Source organism: Parus major, chromosome 7 (assembly GCF_001522545.3).
Source record: "Parus major isolate Abel chromosome 7, Parus_major1.1, whole genome shotgun sequence".
Taxonomy (NCBI): Eukaryota; Metazoa; Chordata; class Aves; order Passeriformes; family Paridae; genus Parus; species Parus major.
Genome location: NC_031776.1, coordinates 10,424,014 through 10,439,880, shown reverse-complemented (window position 1 = coordinate 10,439,880; position 15,867 = coordinate 10,424,014). Strand labels below are relative to the sequence as shown.

The 15,867-nt window shown below is 39.6% G+C and overlaps 1 protein-coding gene across 2 annotated transcripts in view; it reads left to right on the top strand.

The window, feature by feature from the left end:
- SATB2 (SATB homeobox 2) overlaps nt 1–15,867 on the top strand; it is a 130,374-nt gene that overhangs the window by 50,670 nt on the left and 63,837 nt on the right. For both annotated transcript variants that reach the window (XM_015635219.2, XM_015635220.1), the window contains exons 4-6: nt 5,355–5,481; nt 7,568–7,691; nt 12,423–12,525. In XM_015635219.2, the coding sequence (XP_015490705.1) occupies nt 5,355–5,481; nt 7,568–7,691; nt 12,423–12,525 (354 nt within the window). The remainder of the gene's footprint in view (nt 1–5,354; nt 5,482–7,567; nt 7,692–12,422; nt 12,526–15,867) is intronic.

The window sequence follows — 15,867 nt, the reverse complement described above, 5'->3', positions numbered from 1 at the left end:
GTAATTTTTCCCATTGCTTTTTCATCCTTTCTGCTTGAAAAGTCATTCACTTTGCTGGATTAACAGTAATAACTACAAATTATTGCTTTATGTTGTTACAGTGTGATGATATACTACAGCTAGTGTAGAAACACAGGCTGAGTTGTTATGTACTGCAGGGGAGTGATTTTCTGCAAACTAATTTATGAGTAAATAATTCTTTGTACTTACTACATGGGACAGGCAGTTTTCAATTTCTGTAACAAAACACAGCTTAACAAAAGAAAATTACATACTAAAGCATAGGGACTAGATGCCTTTGAAGGGGATAAACAAATGCAATCACTGTCACAAGACCCTACCCGTCTTGAAGGGAAGTCCTGCAATAGTGGCTGATAGAGAGATGGCTTGGTGGTCCCAGAAGTGGGGCTTTTATTGGGTATCTCTTTGAGGTGTTTCATTTGGAGCTGTAAAAGAAATCAGAAGTGTTTGGGTGTTAATGCTAACCTGCAGTTTCTCCGGAGTGTCTGTTGTTAATAAGAGCTGCTATTAAAAAGCACAGTGTTTGATCAAAACTACTTGACTGAATTCACAAGGCAACAGCAAATGCTGGTTGTGTTCTTCAACCAGGCTCATGTTTGTAGTCTACCACTCTGGGGCTGTGGTCCTGGGATCCCTGGAATGCAAAGAAACAAATTCTAGGACACCTGACAAACTTTAAACCCTGGCAGATTAGCATTTAAAATAAATTATATTAATGCTGTGCATGCATTTGCATTAACACGATGAGTATCCATTTAAGATGTAATTCAGGTATGCTCATAATTTGCGAAAGATGGAATCAAGAGTATAGCCATGGTGAGAGCAGGGGATAGTTTGAAAGGGTGAAGCATGTTCTGGCCTGTTTGCTCTGTGTAGCCATAAAAAGGAATTTGGAAAACGCCCCATTTTAAGAGTTTGATTTTACAGCAGTGATGCATTGGAGAGTGCCTGAGGTGACTCCAGTAATTGTTATGGGGCTGTCCATATTAAAAGTTACCTCTGCAGCTGAGTGGGACATGCAGGACCTGGTCTTCATTTCATTTAGGACCAAGTGTCATAGCTAGACTAGGATATGTATGTTCTGAACCCCAGATGTGGCATTCTTAGAATGAGTGTACTGTGTGGCTGTCTTTCCATTTGCAATGACAAATGAGGTTTCTAGCCCATATAGATAAATAATTTTTATGGGACTGTGTGAACTACATAATAATGGAAAGGGTTTGCCAGCTTAGCTGTGTTTTTCTAGAAAGCAACTTTCTGCCTTTTGTCATTTTATGCTCCTGATCTGAGTAGTGATTCGGGAAGTTTGCTTTATACCCAGCCTTGTATCCATTCAGTTCACATCTCAGTAGGGTGATGTCCTAGAAATAATCCCAGTACTTTAGGGTCATCATTTTTTCAGGTGATAAAATAAAGCTTATGAGGATCCTGTGATGAGTTCTGCTGAATATAGAATGGGTCAGCTGTGATATAGCAGGGCAAGGCTTCTGTTCAGTGTAGAGTTCTTTCTGCTCTCACTTGTGTAGTTACCACTTTTTTCTCCAAAGGAACTGCTTTTTGAATGAAACTCAATTGGAAACATGCTGGCACATCATTGGCCTAAGTGGAGGAACAGCAGTAAATTGCAGTGGTTGTTTATGTACAAACCTGACACTCGAGCTCACAGAAGTTTGCCACTGGTGTGTTCTGCCATTCTTATGGGTAAAGGGAGTTACACACACTTTATGCGAAGTTACTGTGTCTTTTTTCCCTGTCTGCATTTTGATGAAGCTGAGGCTTAAAGTTAATGAAAGACCTGACTGTGGAAGTACATGCCATTCAAGAACCAACAGCCAGTGTGGATAGAGGATCTCTTCTAAAATAGATTTTGGAAAACAGTCTTTTGAGAAAACTGATGTCTTTATTGTCTTTTATTACCTGACTGGCCTGGGCTGCATTCAATCATTTCTTGGTGAGTTGAGAGCTGTTCTAGTGTATAGCCATTTCTCGAGTTGTATGCAAGCCTTGAAATCTGTTAGGTTTCCCTTCAAAAAACTTCTGCAGGAAAAAAGACACAAGAGTTACAGGAAAGAAAACCAGGTTTGTTAACAGAAGAGTTTTGGGAACTCAAGGAAGGTGTATTTTTGGATTTCCTGAGCTTTTTGATCTGATATGCATTATCCACACATAATTTTGAGAAGGTCTGGAGCTGAAAGCGAAGTGATACTCTCGGAGCAGTAGTGTATTCATTAATAACACAGTGGCCTTTGCTCATTCCTGTTCCCCATCCCAAGTGTTAGTTGTGGTAGGATACAAGCTCAGCCAGGCCAGTTGAAGTGGTTTTTTTAAAGGCCTGAGCTATATCATTTGAAGTCAATGAGAGGAACAATAAAAAAATGTGCATGTGAAAGTGACGCCTTGCTACCAGGCTGTTTTCATCTCAGGGTTGCTGTTATGCTAGAAACACTCAGTCTGGATAAGAAGGGACCTTTTTAAGGGGGAAAATTTTGGCCCCCTCAGTTTTGACTGAGTAGTCATTCAGAGATGTCTTAGTATGCAGAGAACACATTCGCTCAATTAGCTGGCATCATCTTCCCAAACATAGCCCAAGAGTTGCCTGAAGTACAGTGTTGGTGCCATGAAATAAGCACCTCTGAAGTCTGCTGAGGAGCTGAATGGAAACCATGGCTTCTGGCTATCGTTTGGACCAGCTTAATGTGCTCTGGAAAAAAGTATTTCACACGTCACATCACACCGGCTGAAAAAATAGCGTGCATCAGCAGTGCTGTAACACAGAGTAAAGGACTCTCAGCAGGTGTTAACGTGCTGAGGCACTGAGCATTATGGTAACACCTGTGTTTGTTTAAATCCAGCCAAAACAATTTCCTCTCCAGTTGTAGAGGAGGATTTAAAAAAAAAAAATAAATAAATCTCCCTAATTTCCAGTAGTAGCAGACATTCCTGTAAAACAATTTGCATCGTGTTTCCCATGGTGCACTCTGCTTGCACTGGGATTTTTTTTTTTCTTTAAACCCTTTTAGTCTGGGGACACCTTTAGTAATGTCAGTGCTTCCCGGCCATTTCTTTGTCCTTTGCTAGCATTGCCAGGCCCGAGCAGTTGCAGATGGTGTGCTCTCTGAGTGCTTTCCTTAATTGAATGAAAAATAAAGCCTCTTGTAAAATATTACCAATTTAGATGTGACTTATGGGGCACATATGATGCTTATTTTTTCAATTACATGAAAACTTGGCGAGGTTGAACATAGGAAGCCAAGTGTTCTGTGAAGCCAGTATAGATTTCTGGATTTTTGGGTGATTTTGTTTTACATTATTATATAGCAGGAGGAGGTGAAGGAAGTCAGCAGCTAAACTGTGTTTTTCCAGCATGTATTTTACTCAGTGGACCCTTGATGCTCATTTCATGACTAATATATGCTGTACTATATGCATTTCTTGTTGTCACCAGAGATAACATTAAGTAAACTATCCCCTTAAGAAAAACAGCTTTTCTTGGCAAGTGGAATATGACTCAAGGAGCCAGCACTGGAGACATACGGTGCTGTGAATGAGTGCTGTGTGTTACTCTACTGGATCTGAGTCCAGGCACTATTTATACTGCAGCATATTCAGCACCAGATTGTTAAATCTTAATACTGAAACAGTGCATCATTGAAATGTTTTTGTTCTGTTTATGTCCCATTTTCAAGCATTGGATATCAAGCAACACTTACTAGCTTTTTGTTTCATTTGGACAATATCTCTCTTTGCCAAAAGCTTTCTAATATACTCTTGAAATATTAGCCTGTCTGTACCAGTATGTTACAGTGAAACTTTGTGCTACTGAGGATGAACTAGGTCACTTCCAGCTTCTTTCAGTATGTGGTGACAGAATGCCTTGCAAAGCAGTACGTTGGTGGTAAATGCAAAGATTTAAGTGCTACAGAAAAGGAGTTGTACTAAAATTATTTCCTCTTCAATCTGTGTAGGAATGGGGGAAAATACTCTATAGCACGTACTTCATTGTGTTCTGTTATTGTCTCTGTGAGAAGCTTTGTTTCACTGTTTCAGCGTGGTGTTTATTTTATGATCATTTTTGGGAGATCAGGATAAAAGGTTTTTGTCATTTACTGCAGTTCAATTAGTTCCAGAGCTGGTGAAGGGCTGGGAGGAGAAAGTGAGGAGGAGATGGTTGAAGTTTCTTGGCATCACAACATTCTTCCAGATACCCAAGAGGAGTTCTTGGCGCGCCTGTTATCTCAGAAGTAGTCGTCTCATGTATTAGTGTATTACTTTTTTCCTGGCAGTTGAGTTTATGGATGTCTTTTCAGAGATTAAACAGTATATAAAGAAACCTCAGGAGGCAACAGTCTGAATGGGAGAATGGTGTCTGGTGAATTGTAGGGCTGAGCTGAGGAAAGTTAAGTGAGCAGAACAGTGGGGCAATGGGAGCACAATGAAGGAGGAAATAAAAGCAGTAGTGGCAGTACTGCAGAACAAGGCTGAACTGCTTTGCTGTCATGTAAGATGGCACTGTGGCTTTCTTTGTTTGGTGTCTTCCTGGAAGTCATTCCTGGGATTAGTCATTGTTTTTGGTGTGGGTGGGCTCTCTGCAATTGTCTAAACAGAAATAATACCTCTGCACCAAATGGTTTGCCATCCAAGTTTACAGTCTTTGTGACAGGCTCATCCAGAAGAGGTGATGATCCCTATTAAAGAATGAACAGAAGTAGAAATAGAACTTACAGCATTCTCCCCCGCCTCCAAAAAGCTATTTTGGATCTGCGGTCAGCAGCTTGCTGTTGTTTGGTTCTTATTTTTTTTTTCCCACAAAGAAAAGCAACCGTCTGCATAGTGCAACTTGTATCTGGGAGTGAATGCTTCCTACTTGGTGGGTTTCCAGTGGCATCCATCCACACTGGGAATCGTACCATGCTTAGATTGTAACAGTGCTGAGAGCCCACGCATAGGAATTTTCCTGTTCAAGTCAAAAGTAATACATTTATTTACTGGACAGCTTTTCTAGACTGCAAAATCAGGACTAGAGAGTACTTAAGCTTATTCTAACTTAAAGAACTAGACTTTAGAGCTAGTGAAAGATGTGAAGGGAGGAAGTCTCCTGTGCTCCCTTGAAGAAATTTAAGTCAGGAACATGTCAGCAAGAATGCTAAAAATTTTAAACCTATTCCTGCTCTTCCTCACTCGTTGGCTCAAGAGTCAGTGGAACATGTCTTTCTGGGCAAGACTGCAATAAACCTGAAGGCAGATCTTGAATCCTGTGGAAAATCAACCTGTCTGAAGGGTTTAGTAAATGGCTGATAAAATATAAAGTATGGATTTTTTTGTTTTCTTTTCAGGAATAATCAAGCTTGGGAGGTGGAATCCCCTCCCTCTCAGTTATGTGACTGATGCACCAGATGCGACAGTAGCCGACATGCTACAAGATGTCTATCATGTTGTGACATTGAAAATCCAATTACAAAGGTGGGTGTTTCTGAACATCTGTCCTTCCCTATTCTCTGAGCTGCTCTGCCGGTTACAGCATTGCTACAGAGATTAGCACATCCTGTCTTCATTAATTTCTGGGCTTTTGATGAAATGAAAAGAAAATGGAGAGAAGGGTGGGTCACCTGGCAGCTTTTTGGTGCATGTTCCAACTGATATTGTATGTTTTCTGAAGTAGCAGTATGGCAACAGAGAGGGGAAGGGCAGAAACACAGTCAAGTAAAGGTATGGGGCTTTTAGAGGCAGACCCTTCTACAGCCCATAATTTAATGGATTCTTAAGTTCTAATTTTATCAAATAATAAACTCCTTGCCTTTTTCTAGGGGCTGCATTGTGAAAATCCAGGTCTTCTGCAGCCAGTTGCTGAGATGTGGAGGAGGGGAGCTTTTTTTACTTTTCTTTTTTTTTTCTCCAGTGGTCTTTCCAGCACACAGAAGACAAGGAAGGAAAGTGTCACTGCAGCTCCATTTGGTGTTTGGAAAATATTTTCCTTCCCTGAGGGCTAGCTCTGATTAGCAAAGCAAAAGCTCCCAACGCTTTTACACTTATTTACCCTCCTTTCCTCCCACTCTTCCTTCCTTTTTTATTTCTTCTTTCTCTCCCTTGGCCTCCTAAAGAGTCCTCAAATGTAAGGTCCCTGGCAGGGCAGTGCATTCAGAGCTGGAGATAAGCCTACATTGCAAAGCTTCCCATAGCTGTATGGCCAGAACATGACAGAGAAAAGAGTGAAAAATAGCAGATAGTCTGCAATAACTTGCTGACAATGCTTTGAAGCTTTGGCTTTGACAGAAGAGGGGCCCACAGGGATATGTGCATGTCCTTTGGTGACAGGTATATACCCTCCAACTGTTCAGTTCAATTTAGAATTTGGAAGTAGTTGATGCCTCAGTGACATTAAACTTCCAAACAGCAACATGTCTTTCTTGTTGAATCTCTAATGGTGCTTGGGTTTTCTGATTTCCATGAGCAGGTCTTTCCTTGGTTTTCTGTGCTGTTAAAATTTTTCAGTTGGGCTGCATCTCTGCTGTGTAGTTGTAAAAGAGTGTCTAGACCCTATAGCTGCTATAAAATGAGTGTAATAACTCATTTCCTCAGAAGTGTGAGTTACCAGGAGTTCATGTAGTCTATTGTCACATCTGTACTAGCAAAGAGGATATGAACCTGAGATTAAGGTCTAATTCTTTATCTTCAAAGTGCCTGAATGCCCGGATGCCACATAAATAAAAGACAGTCCATGACTTTGAGATAAAAATAATCACAGATACTTGAACTCCTCAAGCACAACTGAAGGTTCAGGTCTGAGGGAAAAGCCAAGCGGTAAGGGCAGAAGGCAGAACCACCTTCTGGGGCCGTTGGAGGGCATGAATTAAGGCTCTGCAGCAGAAATGGCAGTGCCAAGCTTCTCCCACCTTTTTACGTGCTTCTTGGGTCTGTCCCCATGCATGCATACACAAACCATAGGCTTGTTAAATTAAAAGAGGCACAAGTCATATGAAGGCAGAAGCTTCACTGCATATGCAGTTCTTGTGGAATGAAAGTGAGAACGAACTGCACGTGACAGATGTTGGGCATATGGCTTAATGTGTTTCTGAAAGGCTCTTGGACACTTCAGTGATAAGGGCAGCATAAGAACCTGTATAAAATTAAATGAATTTTTCAAAGTCACACAGTGAGGGCTCTCACTGTTTAGGGATTTTGTTAGTGGCAGTGCAGCATATATGTTTATTTTTCTACCCCAGCAGGAGTATCTTTGTCTGGAGAGGATGGCTTTACTCAGCCATTCCTGGGGCTCGCTTTATGCAGTTCCTTTGCTCTCCATCAGGCCCCAGCAGGAATGGTTATGCACACATATACCATAGGAGGATCAGCAGCCACGTGTTGAACTGCACATCTTCTGGTAATCTGGTAAAAAGAGGGATAGAGGGGAGAAGCACCTTGTTGGGCTGGCCAAGCAGGAGACTCCAGGGTTGTGCTTGCTGCTTAAAGGTCTATAGTACTCGCATGCAAAAAGTAAGCATCTGTGAAGGTGATGTTTCTATCTGCTTTTTGCTTTCTGTTTTAACAGTTGTTCAAAGTTGGAAGACTTGCCAGCAGAGCAGTGGAACCATGCCACAGTTCGCAATGCCTTAAAGGAACTGCTCAAAGAGATGAATCAGAGCACATTAGCCAAAGAATGCCCTCTCTCACAGGTCAGTGCTTTCACCAGGTTAGGGAAAGAAAGCTCAAACTAAAGCTCATACTTGTTCTGTAAAGAGCCTACATGAAACAATTCCATAAATACCAAATAAACTTCTTGTTTTCTTTAGAAAGGAGAAATTCTAATTAACATGTTACATGTTTACACCATGTTTCCTTAGTGGGTTGCCAGGTAAAACTTATGAATTAATTGATTGGTTTTCATAGACATGTAAATCCTTTATTTACACTTTTATCTGACCTATTGCAATAGGACTGATGATCCTCAAATGCAAGATCTGAGTGGCTGCTTCCCACTAGCAGAGGCTTGCCTTCCCTCTAACCCATGGGTACCTCTCATCAGCCTGCAACCATGATAAAAAGTATGCAGTTTTAACAGTTGTGCCCCAATTTCTAGGAAACAGCAACAGAAACATGTATATGTAATTATGTTAAAAAAAGAACAAAACCCTCAGCCTCATTCTCCATGACTGCTTTTTAAATGGCAGTGATGTCATGTCTAAGACACAGGTTCCTACAGATGTCACAAGCTCTATTTGTACTTCAGATTGTCATAATGAGACATTCATAAAATTTTTATAACTTACTTCTCCTTGCCTCTCAGAAAAAACGGAGTAACACTTTATCACCGAGACCAGGTAACTTTGCTAGGCATGAAAAATAAAATAAAATATATATTGCCTTCTAAAACATGTACTAGAATCAGGTTAATCTGTCCTCTGTGTCTTCTAAAAGTCAAAACATGGGTAATTCCAGCTTCCTAGAAATCCATTGCTTTGTTTTCTCATATCCAACATTTATTTATCCTGTGATTGTCTGTCTTCCATTACACTGTATGTTCATCCTACAATTCATGATCCAAAGCCTCCAGAAACCAAGAGAATTCTTCTATTCACCACAACTTTGCCTCACTGTGGTATGATTACAACTCCAGGGACAACACAGAGAGTGAAATACAGAGCTGGTAGAAATCACATTCTTCACCTTCTTTAGCCATGTGGGATCTGTAGAACTAACAGGAATGGAAGGGTTTTGTAAGGAAAAGCCACGGAACTTGCTGATTTAGTAAAGGAGTAACAGTCACTGTAGATACACGTAGTGTGGAACACGCGTTGAATATGAAAGTGTTTTCCTTTTCACACAGTTTAAGTGTAATTTCTTTAAATAGAATTATCTGTGGAATCTGGTCAGCTAATGACGATTGCAGCATATGGTTGTCTCTGCCCAGTCTTCTTCAATATCCAGCATAACTAAACTGCATCATTCCATATGCAGAATTCATTTGTTGTCTAGGTCTGTTTCCTCCCACTTCAGTTTCAAAGCCTACCAGGTGGAAACACTGCAGTTGGTTTACTCCTTCTATAGCCTCAGTCTGACATGCATTTACAAAATTACTGATGGCAGAAGTGTAGCAGCCAAAATCCTTGCCCCAGTATTTATTTAGCAGACAAAGCTAAGAGGAGATCCTTCTGTAGGTAACAGAACTTGCTTACTCTTAAACACAGTTATATGTATAAATGACCTTGGGTAGCGACTAACCCTTGAACTGATACTGCAGAATGCAGCTTGTATCATTATTATTATTGCCATAAAAAGTTTTGGTCTCTTTTGGTTTAGCTTACAAAATGCATAAGATACAATGGAAGGTTGTATAGAAGCTGTCTATTACCATCATCTGAATATGCCTCTAATACAATTCCTTCTCCCAAATCAGTTTTAAAAAAATATCGTGCCAAATGTGAAATGTCATTACAACCCCCTTGTGGTTAATATATTATTGACAGCAGCAAATTGCAGAGTGGTCTCTTAGGAGTCAAACTGCAGAGTAAATGCTGCTGTTTATTAATGTGTTCACAGTGCCTCAAGTACAGAAGTGGAGAGAGGCAGCACAGGGAGCTCCCGCTCCCACCAGCGACAGTGCTCTGTCTCTGGTTCTCAGTGCCCGAGCTCTCCAAGCAGCCCAGATGGGGATTCTGATTGCTGCTAATGGGAAATGTAATCATTCACTTTGATTTAAAATTGTTCTGTTTTTTTTCTGCTAGGTGTATTACATGTCTGCAGCTTAGCTACCCTTAGCATACGGCTCCTGTTCAAACAAATAAATCCCAGTTAACCAAGCTGGGGGGAAGGAGGGTGGGTGGGGAGTGTGTGTGGCAGAAAGAAATCCAATTATTTCAGTGTTTCTATCTTTTCATAGAGATCTCTGTCTTTCCTGTGTCATATAACTCATTTCAGCACTGACCATGCATTTTGTCTCTTTGCTGGACCAAGGTTTCTTGGGATGTGAGCCTGTCCCATGTTTTTCTCCTTGAACTTATTGCACCAGATTTTCTTTGTGTGCATATTTCTTAGCTCCTGGTCTAAGTAGTTTTCATTCCACATGGCTGTCATGGCCACACACATACCAAACATCCCTTCTGCTTTATTCCTTCCTTAAGGATTTTTCCAGAAATATTATGCATTATTTAGAAATTTGCAACTAGGGAGTGATTTTTTTTTCCTTGCTCCCTTTTAAATGGATATTACCTTTCTGCAGACTTATCAAGATTCCTAAGAGAAATCCCCCTAGTGTTCCTTTATGTATAATAGTGAGGATATGTGGTTTGAAAAATGTTCTAGTTCTTTCCCCTGCAGAAGAGAATCTGTCCTGGGTTTTTTTCACCAATGGTTGATGTATTGTTTGATTTTACTATTTAGTTGAAGTTTTGCTTTCTCAAATAAAGGTTAATGGGTTAATATATTCTATGATATTTAGTAGCCCCATGATTTCAGTAATGTTGATTTCTTTTAGAGCTAGATGGAGAAGGAACTCACCCCTGCCCCCCTCCCCCAAAAAAAAAAATTAAGAGAACCAAATTGATATGTAGACAGAGTTCAACAATTTCCCCATTTTTCCTCAGTGAATGGAAATTTAACTGAAGTGATGCAAAAAAACCCCAGGTTTGCTCAACTTTCAAAAGCCTTCTTCAGCAGAGGGTATCGCCATGTCAGGCTTTCAGAATTCTATTGCTTGTTAAAATGCTGTAGAGCAAGGGAAGATTTATGGGCAGGGAATTGCTGCTGACTGCCACAATGCTAGGTTTATGTCTCAAAATATTGATTTTAATTAGAAAATTGAGTCTCAGTTTTAGAAATTGGAGCTGCTGCTTAACAAGGCTCTTACTTCATAGCCTTCAAACTCTACTGCAGTGCACCATAGCACCCTTTGAGTGGAAAAGGCAGAGTGAAAAGGCAGAAGGGCATCTTTAGTGTAAGTGAAATTACCTGTTGAAGACTGAAAGTAATCTGTATCACTGAGTTATTTTAAGTTGCTCAGTTTTGCTCACATTTTTTAAGTTCCTAAAACTCAAGAGTTAGGAACTCTCCTAACTCCTGTGATACTGCAGTGAATAGGACAGGAGGCTGGGTAAATCTAGAAGAGGACAGGGATGATTTTGTTTTTAAAGCATGGTTAAATTCATTGAGCCAGTGCATAAGCCTTGTAGCTTTCCAGAGATGGCCAAGAGCCTGCAGGAGCTCATAGGCCAGAGCTTGAAGCCATGGTTTGAGCTGTGAAATCATACTTGCTCTCTCCTCTCGGTGCAGAAAGGTTGCACAAGGTGCCACTGCTTTCTCTGAGCTTTGACATAAGTGCAGAAGGAGGGTGTGAGGAAAATAAAACACAGTCTGTGGAGAAGGTGCATTGGCTCCTGTGTGTTGGTGCTGTTAGATTGCATTTTCTTGCTGACAGTGTACACAGTCATTCCTAAATGATTTGACCCTGGAAGGTTTCAGAAAGGGGAAAAGAAGAGCAAAACGTTTTTAAAAGGATGCCTCCTCTATAGCATGGAGGAAGAGAAGGGACAAATAGAATGGAAAAACTACCAGTAATGAGGCTGTTTGCTACCCTATGGCAGAAGCACCCCAGATATAAAATATCCCGTTTATTGGTATCAGGTACTGGAAAACCAGTCTGCTGCTGTCTCTTCAGTCAGTGAATTTGCAGAGTAGGGAGGGGTGCTGGTTAGGCAAGTGATTTCGGTTTTGTTGAGCTTTCTTGTAGGTTTTGACTGCTCTGTGTTGTAGTATGTGTAGTTCCCTGTTCTTTGAATGGCACTGCTAATTTCTCTTCTGGGTGATTTTTCACACAAGGGCTAATCACACGTTTCTATAAATTATATTAATTTAACTTATTTGCCTAACTGTTGTTCTGCAGCGAGTAGCACGGATGTTCTCCAGTTCTTGGCTGTGCAGCCTTGCTGCATTTGGAAGCAGAACAGTGACAACTGAAAAGCATTATTTGTATTATGCATGCTGGAGCATCTAATCTTACCTTTAGGATCTGGTTCCTAAATTGTGCTTGGTGCAGTGAGCATGTGTTCCTCAGCACAGCACTGCCTGTTGTTATGCAACTGAAGTTTAGCTTTTGCAATATCACAAGTACAAAGCAAAGTAGAACTTCCCCCCCCAACCTGAGCTGCAGGTCTCAGTGTAGGTTTGTACTACATTCTTTTTTACATAATTGTGCAAAATAATTATTATTATTTTGTGATTTTATTCATGGCTGGGCATATAGACTGGAGAATAAACACAATTTTTTGTACTCATCAGGCAGTTCTTTTGGGTTTAAAGTCACAAATGGATGATCATTATGCACTCGCATGTCATTTGCTTTCCCTGGAAAAGATTTCTAATTGTGGAAGATATTTTAAATCACTTTTTTGTTTTTCTTTCTATACTTCCAGAGTATGATTTCATCCATTGTAAATAGTACATACTATGCCAATGTGTCAGCAACCAAGTGCCAGGAGTTTGGGAGATGGTACAAAAAGTACAAGAAGATTAAAGGTAATTTGATTTTTTTTTGTTACTTTCCAGCTTCTTGGAATTCTGCTGACAGTTTGAGATTATTTGCTTTAAATAAAAGTAATAAGCAATAATAATATTTGTGAATTTGTCTACAAATAGGACACAGTCACAGCACATTTGAAATTAAATCTGATACTTTACAAACAAGGCTGGCATGAAAACACAGGACACAAAACATGCTTAAAGTATCCCATTTAACTGTGCTGAAAGATCAACTGTGTTTTAAATTAAGCAAAAACATTTTGGAAAGAAAATGTTGTAGTATCTCAGGATTTAAAAGTTAAATTGCTATGTAAGTTGCCTTAGGTTTTTGTTTTTTTTTTTTTGTTTTTTTTTGTTCCTGAAAGCTGAAAACCTAACTTTTTAAATTACATGTACCCTTGTTCTCTGTTTTTAATAATGCAAAGTGTACTGGCATTCCTGCTGTATTTTATCCTGTGGAATCTGGATACAGAGGATTTAATACTGATTGTTGGGAGACACATGCAAATAACAAGGTGCTGCACCCACTGAAGTTAAGAGAAAAATAGCCCATTGTTTATATTTTTGCTGCAATGAAATTGTATTAGTAGGTCTGCAGTGTGTGAGGCAGTAAAATTATTCAAAGTTCATCCCATTCTTCCCACTGAACTGTCTGATCACCTGTCAGTGGTGCACAAAATGATGTGACAAGCATCCATTGTGTGTGGTTTGTTCTTTCATTCTCACTTTCCCTTGGCAAGGGACTTAGGTGTGCAGCAGACTGTTTGTTTTAGTAGGTTTTTGGTTTGGTTTTTTTTTAAACATTCATGTGCTTTAAATTCTCAGAAGTTAGAGGATAGTAGAAAACTTTTTCATAATTCCACCTGGCTCCTCTCTACCCAAATATCCATCACCTTTGGAGATTAGTTGTATCCTTGGATAGGGTTTTTCCCTAGTTTTTCTGTCTCTTACACAGCTGAAAGGAGGATTCATAGTCTGAAAGAAGGCATAGACTGTTATTGTCATTTCTGTCTGTGATCCTTTCAGTAGTCAGGAAAATCATAACAGAATTTACAAACATTATGAAGAAATGGGGCAATGTCATGTCCTTCCTGAGAAACCATTGTATTTTTAGTTGTGTGAAGATTAGCACCTTTCATAAAGAGCATGCCATCTTTTCCTCATAAAAGGCTGGCAAACATAAGCTATTAAAGGTTGCTTGTTTTGTCTCCTTAGGACAGACTAGAAATCTGCACAGTAATGCCATAAAAAGTCTGCAGCTTGAGTTAAGAACGCATGAAACAAAATTGCGTGAAACATCAGAACAAGTTCTGAGGCATCTGGTTTTTCTCTGCACGTCTGGCTTGTGCAGAGCATACCTGTAAGACACTCATGCCTGGGCTCTGCAATGATTAGATTTTCACTTAGGGGAAAAAAGGAAAGAATGTTCCGTGGTGAAATTATTTGTGTCTAGAAGGAAAATTATCCAGACAGGATTGGGGTAACAATGCAGGCAAGGAAATGGAGATGTTGCTTTTCACCTTCTAAAATGGCTTAGGCTAGAAGTTAAAATGTTGATTGGACATTTTAGTATGTGGTTACCCTCATGCCAAATGAACTGGGAATTTTCTTTTCTCTCTAAATTGTCATTGTGCGACTCAGAAGTGTTTCTTTTCTCTGAATGGTGTCTCTTAATAACAGAATTTTATTCAAAGTGCTTTAACATATCCTCATGGTTAAAAAGCAATCAGAGGAATCAAACAGCTTTGAGGTCATCACCATTCGCTTTTACTTGCTGTTCTGGGAGAACAGAAATGGGCTTTTTTTTTTTTTTTCATTTTTCTTTTTTTAAAACTGGGCAAGGGTGCCAGTTGCAGAGGCACTGGAAGCCCTTAACTGTAGTGTTCTTAACTGTAGAGATACTACTACAGCTTCTGAGTGTTTCTAGCATACTGTTGTCTTCCACTTTCTTCCATTCTTACAGCTTACACCCTTACTTTTTTTTACTTAGTAAGTGCACAGTTAAATTGTTAAGTGCAGTAAAAGCAGAATGAAACCTCAATCAAAAGGTCAAGGATCCAAACCCAAAGAGGTTGCCAGATAACTCTGTATCTGTGCTATTCAGAGACACAGCCAGTCGTGGCTGTTTGGAAGTTTGTGTGTGTGTTAGTAGGAGGAGAAAAAGGAAGGTTAAGGTATGTGTGAAGTAAACACAAGCTGCTATAAAGCAGTTCAAGTAGTGTTGATTCATCAACCATATGAGTGGGAGAGAAAACAAAGAGTCTGTGGCAGGTACAGTGGTGCATGGAGAATAAACAGCCATGCAACTTCAGAGCAGTAATCTTAACCGCCTGCAAACACAAAGACTTCTGCACTGCTTTAGGTAGTTTCAGTTTCTCATCATCTCTCATTTCATGTTGTTTTGTTTCTTTTCTATAGCCAGATAGTCCTGCAGGACAGCTCAGTTAGTGTGCAAAATCAGTGACTCAAGTCACATGCATCAGTCATCACGAACTCCTTTACTAATATTTTAAGAAAGGACTTCCGCGAAGGTGAATGGATGATGTGGTGATTTGTTTCTTGGGCTGTAGCTGGATAGATTAGGTAAAACTATGATTTAGAGTCCTTGGAACCAGCACCCTTCTCCTTGTGTAACTCTAGAGTTGGTTACTAGAAAGTAAAAGCAAAAAACAATTCACATGAGCTGTGGTAAATACAAAATAGGAAGGGGCTTCAAAATAACTTTATTGACGTTGCAAACTAAATGCAGCCTACAGTGCTAAATGTGTTTCCTATTATCTGCTAATGTCTGTTTTAATAAAACAGTGGGAACTAAATGGTTGCTTCTTAATCAAAACCATGATTTCCTAAACATAAGCTATGTGATTTTGTTACAAATTGCCACAGATAGATCTACTAGGTCAAATTTTTTTCCTTTCTCATAGAAATAAATAAACAGTAAATTAATTATACTCTCTGGAAGATCAAAGTAATTACAACCAAAGGCAGACAGAAACAAAAAGTTCTCTTGAAAAAAAGAATAAAAAGAAAAGCATCAGGTTGCCGAGTGCATAGTTAATGTTTAAATAATATAAGAAAGTGAACAATCAATAATTTGATATCATTAGCAACAGATGTAAAAGCTGTACACAAATGGCATTGTATCAAATCTCAAGTAAACATTCTCAGTGTGCATTCTGTTGAACTCACCGAAAAGACAGCTGAACTACTTATGCTCATAATTCTAAAAAAGTTTTCAGTTAGTTCAGCTCAGCATGACAATTTTGTCTTGTGTCAGATGATGCTAGAATAAAATTCTGCTTGAATTTTTTTTCTCCCACCCTGCCCCATCCCATTGAT